Here is a 27,082-nt window from a genome sequence, read left to right as displayed (position 1 = left end):
AAGAATGTGGAACTTACTACTTCAGGAAGTGGTTACAGTGAACAACATATTTAAGAAGAGGCTAGACAGGAATAGAAGGTTGAAAGGATATTTCATTTTTCCTTTTTCAACTTTCTTTATAACATGAAGGCCATTCAACTATCAAATATTTAGTAGCTCCTATCAATCCCCTATTGTAGATTTGCTTGGTGCATAAAACCCAATATAGATCCATTGAGCCTACTGTCCATATTTCTGTGATGCATATTCTATGTGATTTTTTACAGTCCTATTGCAAACTAACTCAAGTGTAGACTTTATAAACTCAAGTGGTCTGCCGGCCCAGCTATAATAAATACAACTTTATCAAATAAATCTTACCAAAAAAATTAGAACTCTAATTAAAATGAAGATACCAATAAAAAATGGCATATTTTATTGATATGCACATGTGCCATACCAGATGGTGATGCAACCAGTCAGAATGCTCTCCACCTACATCTGTAGAAATTTGCAAGAGTCTTTGGTGACATACCAAATCTCCTCAAACTCCTAATGAAGTAGAAACGCTGGCTTGCCTTCTTGGTGATTGCATCAATATGTTGGGCCCAAAATGGGTATTCTGATTCTGAAAGAAGGCAAAGACTGATCATGAATATAAGATGTAGTAACTAAGCTGTTTACAAAAGTGATAAAGCGTGCGATACGGCTGCCTCGCCATACACGAGACTGCCTTCGCATGGCTCTTCGTTGAACCTGATAACGACGCTGAGAGAGAAAATACATCTGGTGCGACGTGTGCAGATGCTTGGTGTTAAACGTTCCCGGGGAATCGAGCTCTGAAATTTGTTGTGACAAGCAGTGGCACCGGGGGAAGCAGCGACAGACACCTGGGGTGTCGTTCAGTGAGATCGGGGATGTAGGGCGGGGGAGGAAACTATCCACATCCACAGTCAGATCATTAACCCGTTCCACATGCCCAGCGTGTCACTAACCGGATTAAACATGCCTTCAGCCGATGACAACTTGCAGCGCAGCTTTCAGCACCGCGGAGAGCGGCGAGGCAGCAGACCCTAAGGTGGGCTGCGGGCCCAGACCCGGTCGCGGCTCACCGATAGCCGGCGGCGCCCGCACTTTGGGGCCCGCAAACCGGTGCGAGCCAGGCCCAAGCAGAGCTGGGTCGCTGGGTCTCGTGTGGTCCACTTACCATCAATTGCCATGATGCTGACGATCCATCCAGCCGGACTCTGCCACCACCGCGCCGGGGAGCGGTTGCTGGAAAAGGTGAGGGAAGAGGACGAGGGAAGGGAGCAGACACCGGCACGCACACAGAACCTTCCAGGCGAGGCACGTTCACGCCCCTCCGTGCGCGCGAGTAAAACGCGCGTGCTCTGGAGCGAAAGGCGGCGCCCTGCTGGAAACCACAGAAACAGGTGCAGGTACGGTTCGTGTGCGAGGGACCAGGGCAGGTATAATCATGGGCACGTCCACTCCTTGTGTGAGGGAAACAGGGAGCGGGAGGAAGGTGCAGGTACATCTGTCAGTGTAAGGGAGATAGAGATAGGCACAATATGAGAATGTGAGGGATGGGGTAGTTCTGCTCCTTATGTGAGAGAGAAAGGAGTGGGCACATTGAGAGTGAGTGAGACATATGTAGATTCAGTATGCAAAAGAAAGGGGGAAGTGTGTTTGTGTAAAGGGGACGGGGACAACAGGAACAATCAGTGCATGAGAGACCAAAACGTGAGCCGCAAAACTCACTGCAAGGGAGACGGCTGATAACGCTGTCAGTGAGTGAGAGAAATAGATATGGCACAGAAAGTGTGAGGAAGCTGAGGCAGGCCCATTGTCAAAATGAGAGGCTGGTAGAGATGCACCTTCATAGTTTGAATGGTAGGTGCAGACATATTCGAGTGTGCAAGAAACAGGGGCAAGGCAGGCATTATATGAGTGAGAGGGACGAGTACAATTGGATCACAGTAGGAGCTGAGGATGGGAGTGAGAAAGAGAACATTCTGTATAACTAAAATGAGAAAGGTAAATACAGCTGGAATTTAAGAGGGGAGGGAACAGGTAAAGATTGGGCACAAAAGCAGGTACAATCATAATGTGCTTGAGAGTGATATAGGTAAATGCAATTCCACATAGAGTGAGGAAGGGACATTATTGTTTCTCTAACCCCACAAATATCCTTGATCCATTAATAGCTCCCACTTTGGGTTGCTTCCCTTGAGTTAAAAATTAGTTCAAGGTCCACTCAGATTTTAATTGCCAAACTGATGAAAAGTTTGATGGAAAGGTAATAAAATCTGGCCCTAAAATGGAACATAATAAGAGGCCAGTGGAAGTCAGCATATCAAGTATTTGATGTCAAATTAGCAGGCACACTGCTAATGTCCTCCCCAGTGAAGACTGGTGCAAAATACTCATTTAGTTCATCAGCCATATCCTTGTTCCCCGTTATTATTTCTCCAGCCTGATTTTCTAGTGGTCCTACATTCACTCTCATTTCTTTTTTTATTTTTAACAAACTTGAAACAACTTTTACTATCCACTTTGATATTATTTGCCAGCTCTCTTTCATATTTCATCTTTTCTCTTCTAATGATTTTAGTGGCTTATCTGTAGTTTTTTAAAAACTTTCCAATCCTCTATCTTCCCATTAATTTTTGCTTTGTCATATGCCCTTTCTTTTGCTTTTACAATGGCTTTGACTTCCCTTGTAAATCGTGGTTGTACTCTTTTACCATTCGAGTATTTCTTCATTTTTGGAATACATATGTCCTGCAGTTTCCTCATTTTTCCCAGAAATGCACACCATTGCCACTCTGCTGACATCCCTGCCAGCAGCTCCTTCCAAGTTACTTCAACCAACTCCTTTCTCATCCCACTGTAATTTCCTTTACTCCACTGAAATACAGCTACATCAGACATTACTTTCTCCCCTATCAAATTTCAAGTTGAACACAATCATATTGTGATCACTGGTTCCTAACAGTCTTTTGACCTTAAGCTCCCTAATCACCTCTAGTTCATTACAGAACACCCAATCCAGTATAGCTGATCCCCTAGTGGGCTCAACGGGCAAACTGCTTTTAAAAGCTATCTCTTAGGGATTCAACAAACTCACTCTCTTGAGATCCATTACCAGCCTGATTTTCCCAATCAACCTACATGTTAAAATCTCTGATGACTACCATAACATTGCCCTTTTGACCTGCCTTTTCGATTTCCTGTTGTAACCTGTAGTCTGCCTCCCAACCACTTTGGGGGGGGGGGGGTGTTGTGTATAACTGTATAACTGCCATCAATGTCCTGTTATCCTTGCAGTTTCTTAACTCAACCCACAAGGATTCCACATCTTCCAATCCAATATCATATCATTCTACTGATTTGATGCCGTTCTTTACCAGTAGAGCTACACCAACCCATCTGCTTACCTTCCTATCCCTCCGATGTAACGTGTAACCTTGGACATTGAGCTCCCAACTACAACCATCCTTCAGCCATGATTCAGTGTTGGCCACAACATTATTCCTGGCAATTTGTAATATTGCAACAAGATCATCCACCTTATTTCTTATACTATGCGCATTTAGATGCAACACCTTGAGTACCATATTTGCTATTCAGGAACAGCTTCTTCCCCTCTGCCATCCGATCCCTGAATGGACTTTGAAGCTTTGGACACTACCTCACTTTTTTTAATATTCAGTATTTCTGTTTTTGCACATTTTTATATAATCTATTCAATATACATAATTAATTTACTTGTTTATTTATTATTATGTTTTATTTTATTTATTATTTTTTCTCTCTGATAGATTATGTATTGCATTGAACTGCTGCTGCTAAGTTAACAAATTTCATGTCACATGCCGGTGATAATAAACCTGATTCTGATTCTGATCCTTTCTGATTCTGCATCCCTAATGATTTGATACTCAACCAATTGGCTGCAACTAAGTCCCATCACTTTCTGACAGTCTGACTGTACACTATCTTTACTTTTTTACCATCCATCCTATCCTGAGTCCCTTAACTCTGGTTCCCACCCCCTGCCAAATTAGTTTAAACCCTCCTGAATAGCTCTAACAGACCTGCTTGAGAGAATATTGGTCGTCCTCAGGTTCAGGAGCAACCCGTCACTTTTGAACAGGTCATACCTCCCCCAGAAGAGATCCCAATGATCCAAGAACCTGAAGAACCTACCCCCTGCACCAGCTTCTCAGCCACGCATTTATCTGCCAAATCATCCTGTTTATATCCTCACTGGCATGTGGTACAGGCAGCAATCCAAAAATTACTACCCTAGAGGTCCTCCTTCTCAGATGAACAGCTCATCTGGCTGCTCCCCCTCCCTCTCCAAAATGTTGTGAACACAATCTGAGACATCCCTGACCCTGGCACCTGGAAGGCAACATACCATCCAGGTGTCTCATTTACGCCCATAGAATCTCCTGTCTGTTTCCCCTCACTATCGAGTCCCCTATCACTCCCTTCTTCTCTCTCGTCCCCTTCTGCACCATGGACCTATGGTCAGTGTCTGTAACCTAGTCACCGTGGCATTCTCCCAGGAGGTCATCCCCCACAAAAGTATCCAAAGCAGTATACTTGTTTTTGAGGGGAATGGCCACAGGTGTGCTCTGCTCTAACTGCATATTTCCATTTCTCCTGACAGTCACCCAGCTACTCGCCTCCTGCAAATTCGAGTTGTCTGCTTCCCTGTAATTTTGATCAATTATATCCTCACTCTCCTGTACAAGCCAAAGGTCATCCAGTTGCTGCTCCGGATCCTTAACACGGTCTTCAAGGAGCTGCAGCCAGATGCACTTCACACAGATGTAGTTCCCCAGGAGACTCTGTGTCTTCTAGATCTCCAACATCCGGCACGAAGAGCACACTGCAGCCATTTAAATGGTACAGAAGAGAGGGAAGAAACTCTTTCCACAGAGCTAATGCCTCTTCTGAGCCAAAGCCTGTCACGTCTACCTTCGCCACTGGCCTACTCCCGAAAGTGGCTGCTCCGCTTATCCCTTCTGTACATTTATTTAGTTCGTAGAGTTCTGTTAATGCCGCTGATAGGCCTCATACAATTTTTCACATTGTCAGTGATTTAGATAGTGGAATTGAAGGCCTTGTAGCGAAGTTTGTGGATGATATGAAGGTAAGTGGATGGGTAGGTAGTGCTGACAAAGCAATGCGATTGCAGCAGGACTTGGGCAAAGTGGAAGAATGGGCAGAAAAGGTGTAATACAGTGTTGGGAAATGTATGAGAATGTATTTTGGTAAAAGGAACAAAAGTGCAGAGTTACCTAAATGGGGAGAAAATTCAAACATCAGAGGTACAGAGTCCTCATGCAAGACTCCCAGAAGGTTAATTCACAGGTTGAATCTGTTGTAAAGAAGGTAAATGCAATATTGGTATTTATTTCAAGAGGAATAGAATATAAAAACAAGGAGCTAATGATGAAGTGTTATAAGACACTAGTCAGGCTGCACTTGGAGTATTGTCAATAGTTTAGGCCCCTTACCTCAGAAAGGATATGTTGTCTTTGGAGAGAGTCCAGAGGAGGTTAATGAGGATGATTCTGGGAATGAAGGGGTTAACACATGAAGAGTGTTTAGTGGCATAGGCCTGCACTCACTGGAATTTAAAAGAATGTATGGTGATCTCATTGAAAGCTACCGAATGTTGAAAGGACTAGATAAGGTGGATGTGGAGAGGATGTTCCTTCTTGTGGATGCATCCAGAACTAGAGAGCACATCCTCAAAACTGGAGATCAACCTCTTAGAACAGAAGTAAAAAGGAATTCTTTTAGCCAGAGAGTAGTAAATCTGGCAAAGTCTGTGGGTAAATTTAAATCGTAAGTTGATAGATTCCTGATTGGTCTGGGCATCATGGGATATGGTGAGGGGGCAGGCGTATGGGGTTGAATGGGATCCAGGATTGGCCATGATGAAATGCAGAGTGGACTCAATGGGCTGAATGGCCTAATTCTGCTCCTATGTTTTATGGTCTTATTAGCATGGGACCTTAACAAAACTCTTCTGAAAAATCTAAATACACCACATTCATTGATTCCCCATTAGCTATTTTGCTTGAACCCCAGCTATTCATAATCAAAATCAATGATTTAGCTGAGAAATCAAAACTGCATGTTTCCAAGTTTGCTGAACCAACAAAACTAGTTGGAATTGTGAGTGTGAAGGGGCTTCAATGAGATATTTGGAAATGGGAAGTTTTTCACCTCTGGTGTATGAAGGAGAAAACAGAATATATTTTTAAATAATGAGACACTGAGTAACATTGATGTCTAAAAAAGCTGGGTGTTACATGAGGAAAGATTTAATAGATTAGGCCTATATTTTCTAATATTTAGAAGAATGAGAAGTGATCGCATAGAAACCTGCAGAGTTAATACAGCTGCAAAGAGGATGTTCTGCCTGGCTGATGACTCTGGAACGAGTGTCACAAATTCAGAATAACTATAGGCCATTTCAGCCTGAGCGTTGGAGAAATATCCTCAGTCAAAGAGTGGTGAATCTTCAGAATTCTGAATCTCGAAGGACTATGGAAGTTCAGACAGAAAGCTAGTGCTTAGATTCAGTAGGTGATTGAGAATGCTGTCTTTTATTTCAGTGAGGGGGAGTACAAATAGCCTTACTGTACTTATATTTCAGAAACCACACTAAGAGTCGTGTGAACAAATTTAGGCCTGTTATTTAATATCAGAGAAGGTACAACACGATGACCCCAAGTATGGTGGGAATGTCTTGAAAGGAAATGTTGAAATGGTTGGGTTTGTACTCATTCAAGTTCAGAAGAATAATGAACAATCCTACTGAAGCATTAGGTTTGCAGTGGGCTTGACAGACCATAAGACCATGAGTGATAGGAGCAGAATTTGGCCAGTGTGCTCTGTTATTTCATCATGGCTGATCTATTTTCCTTCTCAACTCCATATTTCTGTCTTCTCCCCATAATCTTTCACACTGATTAACCAAGAACCTATCAATCTCTGCCTTAAATACATCCAATGACCTGGCCTCCACATTAATTTTTCACACTCTGATTAATCAAGAATCTATCAACCTCAACCTGAAATATATCCAATGACCTGGCACATTCTAAATGGACATACCTCTATTCTAAAGCAGGTACAGGGTTCTGAGTTGGATGATCAGCCATGATCATACTGAATGGCGGTGCAGGTTCGAAGGGCCGAATGGCCTACTACTGCACCTATTTTCTATGTTTCTAAGGTTGTGTCCTCTGATCTTCGTCTCCCTCACCATAGGGGATATCCTTGCCACATCCATTCTAACTCATCCTTTCAATGTTTGATAGGTTTCAATGAGAACCCCCCCATTCTTTAAATTCCAGTGAGTACAGGCCCAGAGCCATCAAATGCTCCTCAAAAGTCTTTCATGCCTGGAATCATTTTCACAAACCTCCTTTGAACCCTCTCCAATGTCAGCACATCCTTTCTGAGGTAAGGGGCCCAGAACGGCTCCCAGTGCTCCAAGTGAGGCCTTGCCAGTACTTTATAAAACTTCGGCATTACGTCCTTGCTTTTATATTCTAATCCTCTTGAAATGAATATTAACTTTGCATTTGCCTTCCTCACCACTGACTTAGTCTGCAAGTTAACCTGTAGGAAATCCCAGCAGTCCCAACACTGACCCCTGTGGAACACCACTAGTCACCAGCAGCCAATCAGAAAAAGGCTCCATTTATTCCCACTCTTTGCCTCCTGCCAATCAGCCAATGCTCTATCCATGCTAGTATCTTTCCTGTGATACTATGGACTCTTGTTAAGCAGCCTCTTGTGTGGCACCTTGTTACAGGCTGCCTGAAAATCAAAATACACAACATCCACTGATTCTCCTTTGTCTATCTTACTTATTATTTCCTCAAATAATTGCAACAAATCTGTCAGGTAAGATTTCCCCTGACGGTGTTACGAACCCCGTAACTGGGTCACTTACCAGCAAAGATAGAGAGGTCCGTTGATGGTACTATTTTTAAACGTTTTTATTTATAAAGGGGCACAAAAGTAAGGTTAATACAAACATTCAGGTAATATACGTCGTCAATACTCAATCTAAAGTGCGGGTATAGTAATAATCATCAATAAGAAGTAGCTCTATCGCTTTGTCTAGGGGTAAAAATATTGTCCAATGGAAATATAAAAGTCTCTCACGTTCATGCAGGCTTTTAGCCTTTTGGGGACCGCTGGGTTTCACGTGTTGGAGAGAGAGAGAGAGAGAGATTTTCAGTGAGAAAAGACACTTGCCCAGTCCTTTAGGACGCAAACCGTTGAATCGGGAACATAGGTTCCCCGTTGTTAGTTCGAAGTCCTTTTCGGTGTTATCAGCCACCCGTTCCCCAGGCCAGGGGAAACGGACCACACGTGGCTTCCGAATAGCTTCCCGTTATCACGGGAGCGATGAGCGATGGTGTCTCCTTCTGGTGCGTCACTAGGGGACTGCCCCCTGCAGCCCCTCTTTTATCTTGACTTGCAGAGTTGTAGATGTCAATCAGGGTGGGGTGATGCAATCCCCAGCCCACATTGCCCGAGGGTGTGCACGTAGCCCTGAGAGCTGGCACGTAGTATAGGATCGCAGTCCACAAAGGTGTCTCCAAGAAACAATGGCCAAATCCATTGCTTTGTCCTGCTGAGGATTCTCTCTCATTTCCTGGGTCCAAGACCCGAATTAATAGCGATCTTGCGATTCTCAAGAAGGAGGGGGCTGGGATCATAACAACGGAAACCATGCTGAATTTGGCCTACTTTATCATGTGCCAAAACCTCATCCTTAATGATCAACTCCAACGTGCCCCCACCCACTGAGGTCTAACTGGCCTATAATTTCCTTCCTTCTGCCTCCCTCCCTTCTTTAAAAGTGGAATGACATTTGCAATTTTCCTGTGTACCAAAACCATGCCTAGATTTCGTGATTCTTGAAAGATCGTTACTAATGCCTCCATAATCTCTCACTTTCAGAACCCTGAGGTATAGTCCATCTGGTTCAGTTGACTTATCTACCTTCAGACCTTTCTGCTTACCAAGCATCTTCTCGTTAGTAATAGCAACTACACTCATTTTTGCCATCTGACACTCTTAAGCTTCCGGGACATGCTAGCATCTTCCACAGTAAAAACTGATGCAAAATACTTATTTAGTTCTGCCGCCTTTTCCTTGTCCCCCATTGCTACCTCTCCTGTGTCATTTTCCAGTGATCTGATATCTACTCTTGCCTCTCTTTTACTCCTTATATATTTGAAAAAAGGGGGTAAATGCTGGGAGGGTTTGAAAATGTTAGGGCCAGAGAGCTTATTCTCAGAATAAAGGGATGCCTGATTTAGACTGAGATGAAGAGAAATTTCTTCTCTCAAAGAGTTAAGTCTTTGAATTCCTTGCCCCAGAAAGCTGTGTGTATTGAATCCTTGGTTCTATCAAAACTGAGTTTGAAAATAGTTGAGCAGGTTTGATGGGATGAATTGTCTACATTTCTTTAAGCATCGTGAATTGGTTCAATCAAAAGGAAGATTGATAAATTGCTAGATACTATGAAAATCAAGGGATATTGGGATGGTGCTGAAAAATGGCAATGCAATCAGCCATGATCTTGATGAATGGTGCAAAAGACTGAAAGGGTTTGCACCTATTTCTCATATAATAGCCTTGAAGGTGGAGGAGGAGATACTAGAATCCATTATGCGAATTCACTTTGGCTCCAGAGACATATCACAAATGAACTGTTACATCAAATGCATGGCAATGATAATTATAAAGCTAGATTGATACTTACCGGTAATCATACAGTGAGTTTCCCATCTGTTGGAATATATCCAGTTTCTTGAGTTTTGTTTCCATTTAAGTAGTGCATTTAATGTTGCAAAATTGTCCCAAGGCACTTTCTAGGTGCATTATGCAATGAAGTCTGACACTGAGCCACAGAAAACAAATTAGGATATTATGGCAGATGACAAAGAGCTTAGTCAGAAAGGTTAGTTTAAAGGAAGAATGAAAGAGAGGTGGATGGATAGGTAATGGAATTGCAGAACTGGAGTTTTGGCAGTTAAAGGGGCAAGGCAATAATGGTGCAAAGATTCAATTCGGGGATGAAGGAAAAGGCAAAACTAACACATCCTTAATAGTTCCTAGACTGTACAAGATTACAAAAATTAGTAAAGGGCTAAGCCACCAGATATAATTGAGAAAAAGGATGAGAATTTTAACATTGAGACTTTGCTTAATCAGCAATTAGAATGGATCAGCAGTACAGAACAATTCTGCAGCATTCCTTACGAAGCACTTTTTAACACACTAACCTGTAAATTAGAAAGCTTGAATCAAACAAACCAGAAAGGGAAACTGACACTCATGTGTAATACTCTCTCAGTGTATGCTGCATAAACTGAGGCCACAGCTACTCTGTCAGTCAGTTAGGTAGTTAGATGTAACCGATCACTTAACACCATTTTGTAGAAAGACGGGAAACTTATACTTGGTGCTCTGGGCAACGTTTATCCCTCAATCAACATAACTAATTACTCATTATTGTATTAATTTTTTTCAAGGGCTTGATGTACTCAACTTGTTTGTTAAATTTTCTACCTTATAATAGTAATATACTTCAAAAATACTACAGTAGCTGCAATGTGCATTGGGCAATCCAGAAGTCTTGACATTTGCTACATTTTGTCCATAAATTTATTCCATGATATAAGTAAACATTGGCAATCAGACTAGGAAAGCTTGGTAGCTGAAGAATTAAGTTCTGTATTAGTAAGTTTTTAAAAAAAATTTTGACCTCGAAGTTGCCTAATTAGAACTTAATTTAGATATCCAGAGCAAGAGATCTTTGAGCTGCCCAGGATCCTCATCAACCTGCTACAGAGGTTATTTGTGAAGCTGCGTGCACCTCTTTCTGAAATCTACAGGGCTTGGACCTGTTTATATTATAATAAAAGCATTGAAATTCCCAGGATGGTTACTTTGGTTAGGCCACATTCGGAGTATAGTTTGTAGTTTTGGTTACTATCCGATGGGAAGGATAAGCTGCATTTGGAGAGAGTGTAGAAGTGGTTCACCAGGATGTTGCCTGGAGTATTAACTAAATGGAAGGTTGAAAAAACATAGATTGTCTTCACTGCTGTGTCCAAGGCCAAGGGCGACCTGTTAAAATATATTAAATAATGAACAACATTGATAGGGGAGATAGCCAGAGTCTTTTCCCGGGTTTCATGTCATTTCTATTTATTAAAAAATTGAAAATAAATCCAATATTCAATTAACTGATGCTCTGTATTTGAAATACATGTGAACTATTGCATTACATGCACATTGTTTTCCACACCCCAATCAATTCTATATTAAACAAACCTCTGTTCTTTGTCACTTGTGTTATTTTACATCGATGGTATGCCATTGTTACATAAAGTTGTACTTTTGTTGCAGTTTATATCTTTTGAAAAGTATTTTAATATTCTTTATTATTGTTAAATGATACATATCCTGACTACCCTGATCGTCTTTGTGGATTCTGTAACTGAATCTGCTGAAGTGTACAAAGAGATTCAGCACTGGTTCTTCTAAATTGTTTCTTTAAGAAAATGCATGATTTCTGGTTTGAAATCACAGGAATTGAAGAACAATATCCTATCATTATACAGAGTGGTCGGGTTGAGAAATTGGTGATTTGTGTGATCTTTTTGAAAACTATTTAATTTTAATGAAAAGTATTAACGGAATATGCCATATTAGAGCTAATTCTTATCTGTATTTTTATTTGTTTTGCAATTATGATACATTGCTTAGCATCAGTTCCCTCAGGCTTTAGCTCTTTACGTCCTCACTGAGTGGCAAACAAAGCTGGGTAGTGACCCAACATGGACTGTATTTAACCTTCAGTTTCTGTAGGGGCAGCAAATTCCAACCAAGAAACCACAACATATATCAAATTCATACTTAGAATATACAAATCAGAACTAGACTCTTTGCTACAATTGGAGCTGTCCCAAAATGTACCCCATCCACATGATTTTTTAAAAGTTTAGCTTAAACAAGATTTTTTGTGAAAAATGTTAGAGGATAACCAATTGTTTTAATTAACCATTTTGCTGTTCCTTCGTTTCTTGTTTTTAAAAAATGGCAACTATATACTATATTTTAATTAGCATTAGCAGTACTATCGATGCCACTGGAACTTGATTGGAAATCATCCAAAAATTAAGATGCATGGGGTCTACAGTGAACCAGCCCTTTGTATTCAGAATTGGCTTGCCCACAGAAGAGAGAGGGTAGTGGACTGTGGCTCTTATTCTGGCAGGAGGTTTTTGACTAGTGGTATTCCATAGGGATCCATGCTGGGACCTCTGCTGTTTGTGATAGATATATATATATATATGTATGTCACCTGGATGAAAACATAGTAATTTTGCAAAATTTCCCTTTCTGGTTTTAACCTATGCCCTCTAGCAACACACACAAAATGCTGGAGGAACTCAGCAGGTCAGGCAGCATCTATGGAAAAAGAGTAAACAGTTGATGTTTCAGGCCATGACCCTTCTTCAGGATTGAGCTCTCGAGTATTTAACCTTTCTAACCCAGGAAAAAGATTCTGATTATCTCCCCTGTCAATGCCATTCATAATTTTATGTACTTTTACATTAACGTTTTCATTCCTGGCATCATTCTCGGGAACATCTTCTGAACCCTCTCCGATGCCAGCACATCGTTTCTTAGATGAAGCGTCCAAAGCTGCTCATATACTCCAAGTGTAGTCTGATCTTATAAAGTGTCAGCATGACATCCTTGTTCTTATATTCTATCCTCTGCAATGAATACTTTATCTTTGGGGTGTGTGGTGAACTACATATACCTGTCTGGACTGCTCCTGTGGCTCCTCCCACAGGCCCCTGTATAAAGGCAATTGAGGCCTGATGCCTGGCCTCATTCTCCAGGATGTAGTGTTGTTCATTCTTCCAGTCAATAAAAGCCGATACCTCGCTTCTTACGTCTCAGAGTGAGTTATTGATGGTGCATCAGGGTGTATTTATCCTGTGCCTCCCAAATTGCCCCAGAAACGCCAGCCACTACTGCTCTGTCATCATCCCTGCTAGTATCCCTTCCAATCAAATTTGGCCAGCTCCTCTCTCAAGCCTCTGTAATTCCCTTTACTCCACTGTAATACTGATACATCTGACTTAATTTTCTCCCTCTCAGACGGCAGAGTGAATTCTATTATATTATGATCACGTCTTCTAAGGATTCCTTTAACTTAAGCTCCCCAATCAAACTGGTTCATTACACAAAATCCAATCCAGAATTGCCGTTTCCCTAGTTGGCTCAACCACAAGCTGCTCTAGAAGGCCATCTTGTAGGAGTTCTACAGATTCCCTCTCTTGGGATCCAGCACCAACTTGACTTACTTAATCTACCTGCACATTGAAATCTCCCATGATTATCATAACATAGTCCTTTTTATTTGCCTTTTCTATCTCCCTTTCTACCACACAGCCTAGTTACTTGTATGTTAAACCTGGCTACTGTTTGGAGGCCTGTATGTAATTCCCATCAGTGTCTTTTTACCCTTGTAGTTTCTTAGCTCTGACTATAAGGATTCTACTTCTTCCAATCCTATGTCACCTCTCTCGAAGGATTTGAATTTATTTCCTACCAACAAAGCTACCCGACGCCATCTGCCTACCTGCCTGTCCTTTGATATAATGAGTATACTTGAACGTTAAGCTCCCAACTGTGATCTTTCAGCCATGACTCCGATGTCGTAACATCATACCTGCCAATCACTACAAGATATTTACTTTATTTGGTATACTGCATGCATTCAAATAAAACACTTACAGCCTGTTTTCATCACCCTTTTTGATTTTTTCCCCTATGTTACACTTTAACTCATCTCATTGACTGCAATTTTGCCCTATCATCTGCCTGTCCTTCCTCAGTTTCCGTTACACAATGTTTTGACTCAAATGACAAATACCCCATCCTCATCGCTATCACACCAGTTCCCATCCCCATGCCAAATTAGTTTAAACCCTCCACAACAGCTCTAGCAAATTTGCCTTCTTGAGTTCAGGTATAACCCGTCATTTTTGTACAGGTCATACCTTGCTCAGAGGAGATCACAATGACCCAGAAATCTGATATTCTGTCCCCTGCACCAATTCAATACCCATGCATTCATCTGCCAAATCACACCTCCTCACTTTTCCAACCTATATCGATGGTACCAATATGTACCACAACTTCCTGCTGTTCACCCTCCCCCTTCAGAATGCTGTGGACCCAATCAGAGACATCCCTGACCCTGGCATCTCGGAGGCAACATACCATCTGGGTGTTTCTTTCACATCCACAGAATCTGCTATCTGCTCCTTCAATTATGGAATCCCCTATCACTGTACTCCTTTTCTTCCCCACTTCCTCTCTGAGCCGCAGAGCTAGACTTAGTGTCAGATGGCCAACAACATTTAAACAAATCATTGACTTACTGTCTGCACATAATATAAAGGTTTTCTTGCATATGTATTTTATTCAGTATATTTAAATAATACGTTGCATCATTTATTATTTGGCCATGCTAACCATTTCAGCTGGATGAATAATTGTTTTCAACACCAGAAATTATTGGAATAAGTTTCCTCTGTGAATAATAGAGCAACATATTTGCTCTGATATAGGCCATACCCAATCCTGTAGGTGAAGCTAATATGGTCATAATCAATTGCAATAATGTCATGCCTAATGTCATGTGTTTAACAAGATGGATCCTCTATTGGAGTGCTGACAAAATGATGTACAATATATTAAACTGCACAGAGTGTTAGTTCAAAGTTGGTAAAATATTAAAATGTGGTATGAAACTTTAAATAGGGTGTTCAGAATTTAAATAAGTAAGGCACTGAAATGTGAATGAAAGTAAATATCAAGGATGTAGCAAATTTACTATAATACCTACATAGGCTATCATTAAAGAATTCTCTTTCTCTAATTATTTGTAGTTTACACCTAGAAACACTAGCTCAACATTAACAAAAATTGGATATTCTACAATGATCTGTTAGTTCTACCATAATGTACACCATTAGGATTGTTATTGTAAACCTATTAAAAAGGTTCCTGAAAAGGTAAGTACAGTACAAAACACTTCATAATGGTGAATCAGTAAGAAGTCCTTGACTAAAACTCTGTTTATGACAACACAAGATGCTGGAAGTCCAAAGCAAAATACACTCAGCAGGTCAGGCAGCATCTATGGAAAAGAATAAACAGTCGACGCATTGGACAGAGACCCTTCTTCAGGACTGAGAAGGAAGGGGGAAGACAGCGGAATAAAAAGATGGGGCGGGGAGGGAAATAGGTTAGCTGGAAGGTGATAGGAGAAGCCAGGTGGGCAGAATCAGTCGAGGGCTGGAGAAGAAAGAATCTGATAGGTATGGAGAATGGACAACAGGAAAAAGGAAGGGAAGAAGGGACCTGGGGGGAAGTAATAGGCAGGTGAGAAGAACTAAAAGCTCAGAGTGGGGAATAGAGGGGCGGGGGAGGAGAAAGTTTGTTACCGGAAGGCAAAATCTATGCAGTTTAATATATTGTACATCATTTTGTCAGCACTCCTATAGAGAATCCATCTTGTTGAACACATGACATTAGGCATGACATTATTGCAATTGATTATGACCATATTAGCTTCACCTACAGGAATGGGTATGGCTTATATCAGAGCAAATATGTAGCTCTATTATTCATAGAGGCAAACTTATTCCAATAATTTCTAGTGTTGGAAACAGTTATTCATGTTATCAGGTTGGAGGGTACCCAAATTCAATTTCAGGTGTTGCTCCTCCACCCTGAATTTGGCCTCATCTTGGCATAAGAGGATGCCATGGATTGAAATGGTGGAATGGGAATCAGAATCAAAATGTCTGGCCACCGAGATGTATCTTTGATTCTATCCTACTACATAGTAACAATCTTGTCACACCATCACCCCAGCAAAAAGATTGCAAAGGTTATCTGTCCAATAGAAAAACTGTGTTGCCTCAGGGAAGCAAACGGTATCCCAGTTGAAGTTCAGAAACCCGGTGGAAAAGAACCTCTGCCACAAGTTCTTTCTGGGATGAGGAAAATTATGTCAGACACCCTAGAGTGCCATGATAATGATCATCCTGAAGAAAAATCCAACTGAAATTCAATAGTCACACAGGGAAACTCATTACAAGGTCCTTCTCAACTACCTCTCTGCAAGGCAAGAATTTCAGTGTGGAAGGAGCCTCCAGAAGGTATTAACTACAAGTCCCTTCACCAAATGTGGGCTTATTGGACTAGTCAGGTATAGCATTAAAAATTGTAAACTTGTCAAAATGATTCCACAGGTTATGTGAAACAATCTGAGGCAGTAACATTTGAAGCATTTACTTGGAGTATGAAACTATTCTCTGGTTTAGTTTTAGAAGCTTAACTGAGATTTGTCATTTTATCCAACAATTGCTGTTAATTGTTAACAATTGCTATCTCCTTGATAGCTTTTGACAGTATAAGATTGACCCTAGATGGAGTCATAGAGAAGTACAGCACACAAACAGGCCATTCAGCCCATCTAGTTCATGCCAAAACCATATAAACTGCCTACTCCCAATGACCTGCACCTGGACCAAAGCCTTCCATATCCCTACTATCCATGTACCTATCTAAACTTCTCTTAAACACTGAAATCGAGCTTGCATGAACCACTTGTACCGGTAGCTCATTCCACACTCTCACAACCTCTGAGTGAAGAAGTTTCCCCTTATGTTCTCCTTTAAATTTTTCACCTTTCACCCTTAAGCCACGACCTCTGGTTGGAATCCCACTCAACATCAGTGGAAAAAACCTGCTTGCATTTACCCAACTATACCCCTCATAATTTTGTATAGTTCTACTAAATCTCCTCTCAATCTTCTATGTTCTAAAGAATGCAGACCTAACCTATTCAATCTTTCCCTATAACACAAGTCCTCCAGACACGGCAATAATTTTCTTTCCGCTCTTTCAATCTTGTTTACATCTTTCCTGTAGGTAGGTGACCAAAACTTCACACAATACTTCAGATTAGTTGTAACATCTTATACAACTTCAACAAACATTTCATCTTTTGTACTCACTACATTGATTTATGTAGGCCAATGTGCCAAATGCTTTCTTTACGACTCTATATACCTGTGACAATACTTTCAACGAATTATGTACTGTACATGTATTTCCATATCTTTTTGTTCTACCACACTCCTCAGTGCCCTACCATTCACTGTGTAAGATCTACCCTGGTTGGTCCTACCGAAGTGCAAAACCTTGCACTTGTTTGCATTAAATGCCATCTGCCATTTTCAGCCCATTTTCCAGCTATATTTTTCAATATAGATATATACAAACAACAATTTTTTTCCCCAGACTGTTCATAGATCCTTTGTACTTTGAGCTTCATGTATGTTATACATTTTAAGAAAAAAGGAGTAATCTCTCACACCCCTTACATTTGTAGGACATGTAAAATCTTTGGGGAGCCAAAGAATATAGAGACTCCGAATCATTCCATCACTGCAACATTGCTGAGACTAGATCAACTGAAAATCTAGTCAAGAATGACTACTTCAGGATGTTGGTAGTGGACACTCAGTGATAATATTGCAAGTGAACATTTTGAAGAGGTAGTTATGCATTCTCATAAATATAGACAATTCTTGTGATTCTTATGATACAAGACCTTGACCCAAAGCATCAATAATTCCTTCTCTCTTACAAATGCTGTTTGGTCTGCTAAATTCCTCCAGCAGATTTTTTTTACTCCAGATTCCAGCATCTGCAGTCTCTTATGTCTCATGAAAATAATTATTGCCTGGCAATTATCTGCTGCAAATATTGTTTTGAAATGCATTCAAGGACATTGTCCAGATTCAAGCAGAGAAGCAATTTGGAAATGTTTGTTTTAATGATGGCACAGCATTTCTAAACAAACCACAGAATTATTCAAGATAAGAACACTGTCTTCATTTGAATAGTGGTCAGTCCCTTTTATCCTCTGGATTTTTGTTAATGATGCTATTACCCTCATGTATCCTCTTTAAAAAAAAAAGATGTCCCCAAGAACTCAGCTGACTGAGTAGGATTAATAAAAAACATTTATAGCTCCCAAAACTTATGGCAACCCACTTGCCATTATTGTACTTGGTTACGTTTGACATCATGAGATTAGTATGTTGTCCAGATAATTAGATAAATACTAATGTTAGTTAGAAAGGAAGGAAGGGATAAACTATTCAGTGATTTGATCATTACACTTTGGTGCAGTAAAACTAACATTTTACACCAAAACTCAACTTTCCAATTCAGAAGCATTGCTTGGAAGTGCAGAATTCCGGCTAATTACTGACCACTCAACCAAAATTGCTAAAACACATTAACTGACTATATAATTTTTGTTTGTGGAGTCTTCTAGTGTGTAAATTGACAGCATGGTGTCAAATTATTCCAGGTTGTAACTTTAAAAACCATAAGCATAGATACCACTTTACAAATATCTACTAAGCTACAGTTTCTACAATTATTTTAAGGACTCTGAAGTGTACGTGTGTAAACATAAGTACATTTTCATTCCCAAAATTCTGATTGGTATTTTTCCTAAGGCACTGAGGCAGTGTAAGAATTAAAATATGCAAGTAGACACTTGTTAAAGCTTCTTTATAATAATGTTTCTATTTCATTGAATTAAATCAACATTGCCATTGCTATGGTAACATTCTGTATTTATTCAGGTCATGCATTATTCAAGTTGCACACCAGCTTAAACTGCATTAAGTGGCAGCCTTCATCAACAAGTAGTTTATTATGCAAAACCAGTGAGAAAGAGCCATATTTTGATCATAATTTAAACAGTTGTATTTTCACATCTCTCTCGTACTGTATCCAACATTAGTATCAGTTCATAATGAAATGCACAGTATTAATAAATCACTGAAAAATAAGTTGTGTATTAGTATTTTACTAGTGAATTTATAGTGTAATTCCTCATTACTTACATTATATTGTAATACAGATTAGATATCATTGTTGGCATATTATTTATTCACTTGCATCCAAATAACATTTGCGTTCATTACAAACGAAGCTTAGATATTTGCCTTTGTATCTACAAACAATACACACAGGCAACTGCAAAACAGAGAAATTTTTTTTTGTCAGGCTCACCAGCACATCCACAAAGTCTATCACCTGGCTGCCAAACAACTGTACATAGAAAAAAATGGGGTTGCACAGCTCTTATTTATAAAATCATACTAAATTACTGAAATAATGATTTGCTAGTAGCTGGCCACAATAGAGCTAAAATAAAAGATATTGTGATTCTGTTTTCTTTTAAGACTCAGGTTTCACTGTTCTGTTGTTTATTATTTTATGAGATTTTCCAAAATTTGTTAAGTTGGAATCACTTTTGGCAATGTTCCCTTCAGTTTTTTTACAGCTGCATGGACCATCCATTGCACTGAGCAGGAAATCTTTACACACATTTCTTTATACACATCATACACACATTACATAAAAGAAAATTCCAGCTGTGCAGCTACAAAGGTTATGTGCATGGGAGCATTTCAGTTACGACACAGCCATGCACCCACGCAGTTTAGAGGGAACAGTGATTTCTGGTCTTACAGCTAAATTATTACATGTTGTAACTTTAGAAATATTACCCTAGGATAATACTTTACAAATGATAATGAGGTACCAAACGCCAGAAACCAGAATGTGATTAAAAACTGGGATCAGTTAGAATTTACATAATTAAATATATTTTATGTATAACATAAATAGTGCTTGTTGATTACTGAACTGCAAAGCACTGCTTAAAAGTTATAATGGTACAAGTAATATTAATATTTTTGCTTGGAAGTTAATATTTCTGATCAGTTTCAACTGTTATATATTTGCTCTAAGTCACTGTCTTAAGTCTTGTTTAATAATTTTTATATTTTCATTATTAAATTTATGAAAAATGACATCTTGTTTCAGTTCTCCTTTCTTCTTGTGTGCACTTCTTTTGAATTAGCTGATTGCCTTGCTGTATTACTAATCTACTGCTAACCATTCCTCTGGCCATATAAATCTTACATGGAATTCAAGAAAGAGCAACAAATCTGATAGTATGACTTCAGAAAGTTTTCTTAAGTTCTTGGTTTGGGATGTCATTGGCTATAATGTACTGCAACTGACAAAACATCCATGAATATCACAATAATATGATATCCATTTAAACTTCAACAACAGCTAAGGCACCAGAAAATGTATAAGCATATTTAGAGTACTGTACTACTCAAGGTTTCAGGGGAAGCTAAATAGCTTTACTGAAAAAGTTACAGAGCATTGCCCAAGTATCACACTCGTATCAATCAGTTTACTAAGCTAGTTAATTCTAACTATTTCTACTTTCTCTTTTTCTCTCAAATTTATAGTCTGTCTCTATCTTATAATCAGTTAGTAGCTCTAATAAATATCAAATCTAACATTTTCTTCTGAAAAAAAATCACATTTTCATTAAACAAAGGAAGCATTTGCAGAAGATATCTGCAAATGAAGTTAGGCTATTCCAAATACATCTCAGGATAAAATCCGCAACAATTTTTACATTATTTCAGTTGTCAAGATGTGAGTATTGGATTATAGTTATGAACATCTGCCTTGAATCAATGCTTAAAATCTGACTGGAAGATTTCATTTAAATTGTTGCAAAGATTATATAAATGATTCAGTCCACATACTGAAGAAGACATCCACTAATTGTGAGAATTTATACTTACCTTAAAAAATCAAAAGAAAATGCAATTTATTCAGTAAAAGGTGATTGGTTCGAGGATAAATGACAAGCCAATGTTTCAATCTGTAAAATACAATGGCATTATGAAAAACTGTATTGGAGCACATAAAGTTGACCCTAAGAAACATAATTTTGCTCATATTTCAGATATTTTGAACAAAACAACAAATGAGAGAGAGAAACCTCCATCCTGAAACATGAACTCTGACAAGTAAGACTACTGGGACCAAAAAAAAACAAACTGCTGGAGGAATTCAGCAGGTCAAGAGGCAAATAGTTGATATTTCAGGTCAAGACTCTGCATCAGGACTCAAATCAGAGATCTCAAAGGTGAATTAATTTATAACAATATGCATTACTCCAAGTTACATGATAAATTCAATTAAAATATGATTTTCTCTTTTATTTTCAATCCATTATTATAAGTTATTACAATGACACAAGAAGATAAATCTATTAAACTAAATAGTGTACAAAACTTTTAAGACAGAAAGAAATTTTGACTTTATACAAGGCAATTATTTAGGGTGCAGTTGAAATACTGTGGACATCCAAACATAGGAAGATAATTTTTCTTTACTGATATTGATGGACTGACTGAACGTTGCCAAAGATATAACTTTTATTTCATATTTCCAACATTGAGAGCTTGTTAATTCTACATGCTCTCTTTTGCATTGCAATATTGGCAGGATACTATGAAACAAAAAGTTTGTCCAAAATGTAAATTAGAATACAAATCGTGACAATTGATTAATCATTGCTACACCACAAATTCAGAAAACTATTTTATAAATCACTCTTTCTGGAGAAAAAGTCTGTTATGCATTAATTTTACAACTCAAAATTAATCACTCAGGTTTTCAATAATTTGCAGATAAGTGCAGGTGGCTGTCTCTATTCTGTTGTATTTAGATTAATCCTTGTTTTCTCCAGTGTAAAATGTGAACATGATATTGTTTTAATGAACATACAGAATCATTAAACATAATCATTCTCTTTGCTGCAGGCTACAGTGACATTAATTTTATAGGGTGTGTTAAAAAGGAGCATCAAAACCATTTAATATCAGGATGTTTATTTTCAATGTTTGAATTGGATCCATTATAAAAATATTCCCCTGGGTGTTCAGGCAACAGCTGGATTGAAAGGCTTTCCACAGTTCTCTTGCAATCACCAATCCCACTTGTAGTTTGTAGTTACAGTCAGGTGATCTGAATAATGCAACGACAAAACCACAAGTGGAATGTCATTTGAGTCATCTGATTCTGTTGCAAATCATAACTTATTCTAACCCAGTTCTGTTTGTCTAATGTAGGAAAGTTTAGTTTTAAGCCTTTATATATTTAGGCAATTACAATAATCTGTATATTGAACCTACCAATATTAAAATTATAGTAAATAGCTTGCTGTGCTTTTTTTCAAATGTTTTTAATGATCTGGGAATACATGTTTCTTTAATCAAGCGGAATGCAGCATTTATTGGTCATTTCAACTTCCACCTTCAATTGGAGCACTGCAGCTGTAATGCCTATCAACATCAGACGCATTACTGAGAAATGCCAGTACATTTAAATTGATTCCAAAATATTCATGTTATACTCTCCAAAAATGGCAAAAAGCAACCACAATCACTAACTGCAATCTGCTCTACCAGAATATCTAATTTAGAGTGTTGTTTTCATGTCTTCATTATCATTGGGTCAAATCCTAGATTCCTTTAACTAATAGCATTGTGGAAGTATCATTAACAGATTAAGCCCTGTATTTTTTTAACTGCTCCCCATTCCCTCAAATTATCTTTTCTGAATCTCAGAAAGGCTGATTGTTTTTTTTGGCCCAGACACTGCTAGTATTTAGTATAGTTGCCCTAAGCAGCAACATCAGAATCTCAAATAGCATAACAGTTTGAAGCACACAGGCTAAAATAAACCCTACCATGAAACTCCTCCCATAGTCAACAAAATACTGCCCCATCTTTGAAGACACAAAAGACTACAGATGCTGGAATATGGAGCAACACACAAAACACAAGAGAAACTCAGTAGATCAGGTAGTGAAATGGACAGTCAATGTTTTGAGTCAAGGCCATCCATCTGGACTGAAAGATAAAGGAAAGAAAACCAGGCTATAAAAGAGGAGGGAAGGGGTGGAGCCAGAGTTGCCAGATGATAGGTGGAGCAATACACAAACAGTGCTGGAGGAGCTCAGCAGGTCAGGAAGCATAAATGGAAGTGAATAAACCTTTGACATTTTGAGCTATCTCAGTAAAATTCTAGAGTATCGGGGCAGAGGCGAGTGTAGTTGCTGAAAGGTCTGCAGGTAGGTGAGTTACCCGGACCAGATGGGCTACAGCCAGGATTCTGAAGAGATTGCAGAGGCATAAGTATAGGCATAATGATCTGTCAAGAATCATTAGATTCTGGAATGGTTCCAGAGCACTGCAAAATCGCAAGTGTACTCCACTCTTTAAGAAGGGAGGGAGGCAAATGACAGGAAATTTTAGGCCAGTTAGCTTGACTTCAGTGGTTGGGAATATGTTACTGTCTGGTCATTCACTTTGGTTGAAGAAATAAAGTTGAAAAGTTCAAAGTAAATTTATCGAAGTACATAAATACTACAATGAACAACCCTGAGATTCATTTTCTTGTGGGCATACACAGTAATTCAAAGAAATACAATAAAATCAATGAAAAACTGCACCTGACAGGACAGGAGATTAACCAATGTGAAAAATATAGCTGACTGTGCAAATACAAAAATAAATAAATAAACAAACAATAAATAGAGAGTATGAGATGAAGAATCCTTAATAGTAAGTCCATAGTTTGTGAGAAAAATTCAGTGATGGGGTGAGTGAAGTTATCCCTTCTGGTTCAAGACCCTGAAGGATGAGGGGTAATAACTGTTCCTGAACCTGGTGGAGTGGATCCTGAACCTTCTTCCTGATGGCAGCAGCGAGAAAAGTGCATAACCTGGATAGTTGGATTCTTTGAAGAATGATTCTGCTTTCCTGTGACAGCACTCCATGCAGATGTGCTTAATGATAATTGAGATAAATTAATCTGGAGAGATTTTCTCAATGGTGGGGAAGACTTTAGCCATTTTCCTATTTGTGTAGGATTTTCCATTCAAAAGCACTGGTATTTCCATACTGAGAGTATATTGACTGTTGCAACCGGTTAATATACTCTCCACCACACATCTATAGAAGTTTGTCAAAATTTTAGATGTCATGCTGAAAATGGATTCTCTTTATCTAGTTTTAGGACTCTTGTGAAGATCTGATCACAGTTTAGGTCATAATTATGTAGAAATAGAGAAAATTCTACAGGATTCACAACTTTCTAGCACCTCTGTAGAAGCAAGAATATAATGCTGAGGCTTTATAAGGCGTTTGTCAGACTGTATGGTACAGAGGAGGTTCATGAGAATTATCCCAGAAATGAAAGGGTTAATGTATGAGGAGCTTTGAAGGCTCTGGTCCTATACTGGGGATTTCATTGAAACCTATCAAAAACTGAAAGGCCTAGATAGAGTGGGCGTGGAGAGAATGTTTCCTATTGTGAAGAAGTCTAGGACCAGAGGGCACAGCCTCAGAATACAGGACATTCCTTCAGAACAGAGGTGACAAGGAATTTCTTTAGCCAGATGCTGGTGAATCTATGGAATTCATTGCCTCAGACAGCTGTGGAGGCCAAGTCATTGGGTATATTTAAAGCAGAGGTTGATAGGTTCTTAATTAGTAAGGGCGCATAGATTATAGAGAGGCAGGAGAATGGGGTTGAGAGGGACAATAAATCAGCCCTGATTTTACCCTACTGGGTGAAGGTAAGAGCTGAGATGTCGTCAGAGGGTGGCTTCTTCAAGCTCATCTGCAAAACAGGTTAATTTCTTCCCTTTAATGTCTCTTTTTTTCCTTGTCAAGGTGAATAATCTGTTGGGGAGTCCATGATCTACAGCGGTTCCTGCTTCTAGAGCTTACCAACCAGCCATTTCTTGATAACCCCAGGATGCAGGCTGAAAGATGCTTGCCTTTGGGTGAGGCCTTGCCACCCTCTGAATGAACCAATTCCATGGCAGTGTCACTGACAGAGCTGTTGTAGGAGAAATGGAGCATTACGAACAGTGGATTGGCTGTCAGAGGCCTCTGTACTCAGGTGATCACTCTCTCTCTCTCTCTCTCTCTCTCGATGGTGGGGGAGAGTTGCTGAAAATTCTTGAGTTGGAGAACTTGGAATAAAAGTGACACAGCAGACTGTAACATCATAATCAGCGAGTTGTTTTGTTTTGTTGGTCTCCCCTCTCGCTGTGGAAAAGGGGCAACACTTTTCTGTCCCATGTTAGGAAGAGACCTGTGGCATGTCCAACTGTTGGGTGAACAATAAATTTTTGTTGGACTGCAGATCATAGTCTGTCCTTGGGGGCTTTACTATTGCTTGCTCAGTGGGTGGTGGGTGCCGATGCCTCCTGCTGAAAAAGGTGGGTGTGGGGAGGAGGGTTGATACTTTGCTGCTGCTTGTGCATGGGAGAGGGTTCGGGGGCTTTGGGGTTCTAACATTTTACCATCATTACTCTTTGGGGTTCTCATGTTTTCATAGGTGTCTGTAAAGAGCAAGAATCTTGTGCAGTGTACTGTATACATTTCTGATATTAAATGGAACCATTGATTAAATCGCAGAATTTTTATAGGACTTACCTTGCATCTACCCAGTCAAGTCCTGGAAAAAAATTCCGTAGTACAGGGAGTAGAGACCCAACTATCTAGCCTCTCTTGGTAGGATAACCCTCATTCAAGGAATTAGGCAAATCTTCATTGAACTGCAAACATTGAGATAAGGGCAATAAAAGTACACTGGATTCTGGTTAATCAGGGCAGCTGAACATTTGGTTTCCCTTACACCTGGAAGCAAGACTTCCACATCTCCCTGTATCAAATTGGGTACCGTAATTCTTTTAAGATCAGATGAGGACATTTTGTTTTCATGCAGTCTGTTGTGAACCCTTTAATCCAGGAATGTTGAGTCACTGAGTTCATTTTAAGAGAATCAAAGAGTATGGGATAGTGCAGGAAAATGGTGCTGAGGTGGATTTGGGAGGGGGGAGGTGCCTTCTTTGGTCTTGATAAATAGTAGAGAAAACTCAAAGGCGAAATATTTTTAAAAAAATTATTAATATACAGCATGTAGTAGACCCTTCCAGCCATTTGAGCTATGCCATGCAGCAGCCCACTGATTTAACCCGAGCATCATATTCTGTTACTTGAGTTTTTTTCTGGCAACATCTTTTACTATCACTAACCATCAATAGAAATGTATCAGTATTTTGCTTAAGCTTTGAAATGCAACGCAGCAAATCCCCGAGCGTCTCCAAGGTCTTTAATTTAGCAGAATTTGCCCGACCTTGAATAGCTGAAACACTTTGATACATATCATCAAAGTAACCTGGACGGCTTCCATACCCAACCATCTTTCAATAAATATATTGAATACTGATCCCCTCCTTGACCTTTCACATTGCACTGAGGCCTATTGTTGTTCTATTCTTTTACTATTTTGTTATCAGCAACAATAACTTGGCTTATTTCTGACATGTCCCTTCCAGAACTTCGCTTAATTCAAGCATTTTTCATGAAATGCATCACAAGCTCACTGATTATCACAAGCCTCTCTCATTCTCTACCTTAAAAAATTATCTATCTTAATTCTGCCTATTCCTTTTAATTCCTCATGCAATTAATCCCTCAGTAATGGTTGGAGAAAAATTTGCTTCTTCCATCCAATGCTTCCACTGCACCTGTACTGTGCTCCACCACTATCCCACACCCTCCTCCACTTCACATCTTTAAACATAATGATGTAGTTCACAGCATGCACCAGTTGGACATTCCATCACAAGTCATTGTCCCCTCTCAATCCTCTGAAAGATTATTCCCCTCCCCCACACCCACCAATGTTCTGGTTTATTATTCCCTAAATACCTGGTACAATGCCAATGTTGTATCAGTTACCTTCTTTTCCTAGGTATTGTTTTCCAAGCTGCTCACCAATACCTGCAAGCCACCTTTGATAATCTCATTACTTTGTTATCAAATATAACACTTTATTAATTTATTTTAATTCTAACCACTACGATTTGGCCATCAATAATGTTTCCAAATTAAAGTGAACAATAAGTTTACAACAAATTTTGAGCTTTGGTTAAAGCTTATTGCATCATTGCTTC

At 39.3% G+C, this 27,082-nt stretch overlaps 1 protein-coding gene and 1 long non-coding RNA gene across 3 annotated transcripts in view; one reads left to right on the top strand and one right to left on the bottom strand.

Annotated features, from left to right (window-relative positions):
- LOC140730407 (synaptotagmin-14-like) overlaps positions 1–1,318 on the bottom strand; it is a 165,992-nt gene extending 164,674 nt beyond the window's left edge. Inside the window, exon 1 of the mRNA XM_073050745.1 lies at positions 1,187–1,318. Coding sequence (XP_072906846.1) covers positions 1,187–1,199 — 13 coding nt within the window. The 5' untranslated portion in view covers positions 1,200–1,318. The remainder of the gene's footprint in view (positions 1–1,186) is intronic.
- On the top strand, positions 1,056–25,649 carry LOC140730410 (uncharacterized). 2 transcript variants are annotated; one of them, XR_012099593.1, is made up of 3 exons: positions 1,056–1,263; positions 21,005–21,187; positions 24,786–25,649. It is a non-coding gene; the product is annotated as an uncharacterized lncRNA (long non-coding RNA). The 2 variants fall into 2 exon arrangements; XR_012099592.1 differs by lacking the exon at positions 1,056–1,263 and adding an exon at positions 1,371–1,418.
- Positions 25,650–27,082: the final 1,433 nt, after the last annotated feature.

Source organism: Hemitrygon akajei, chromosome 7, assembly GCF_048418815.1.
Source record: "Hemitrygon akajei chromosome 7, sHemAka1.3, whole genome shotgun sequence".
Lineage (NCBI taxonomy): Eukaryota > Metazoa > Chordata > Chondrichthyes > Myliobatiformes > Dasyatidae > Hemitrygon > Hemitrygon akajei.
Note: the sequence above shows the minus strand (reverse complement) of the source record. Positions and strands in the feature narration are given on the sequence as shown.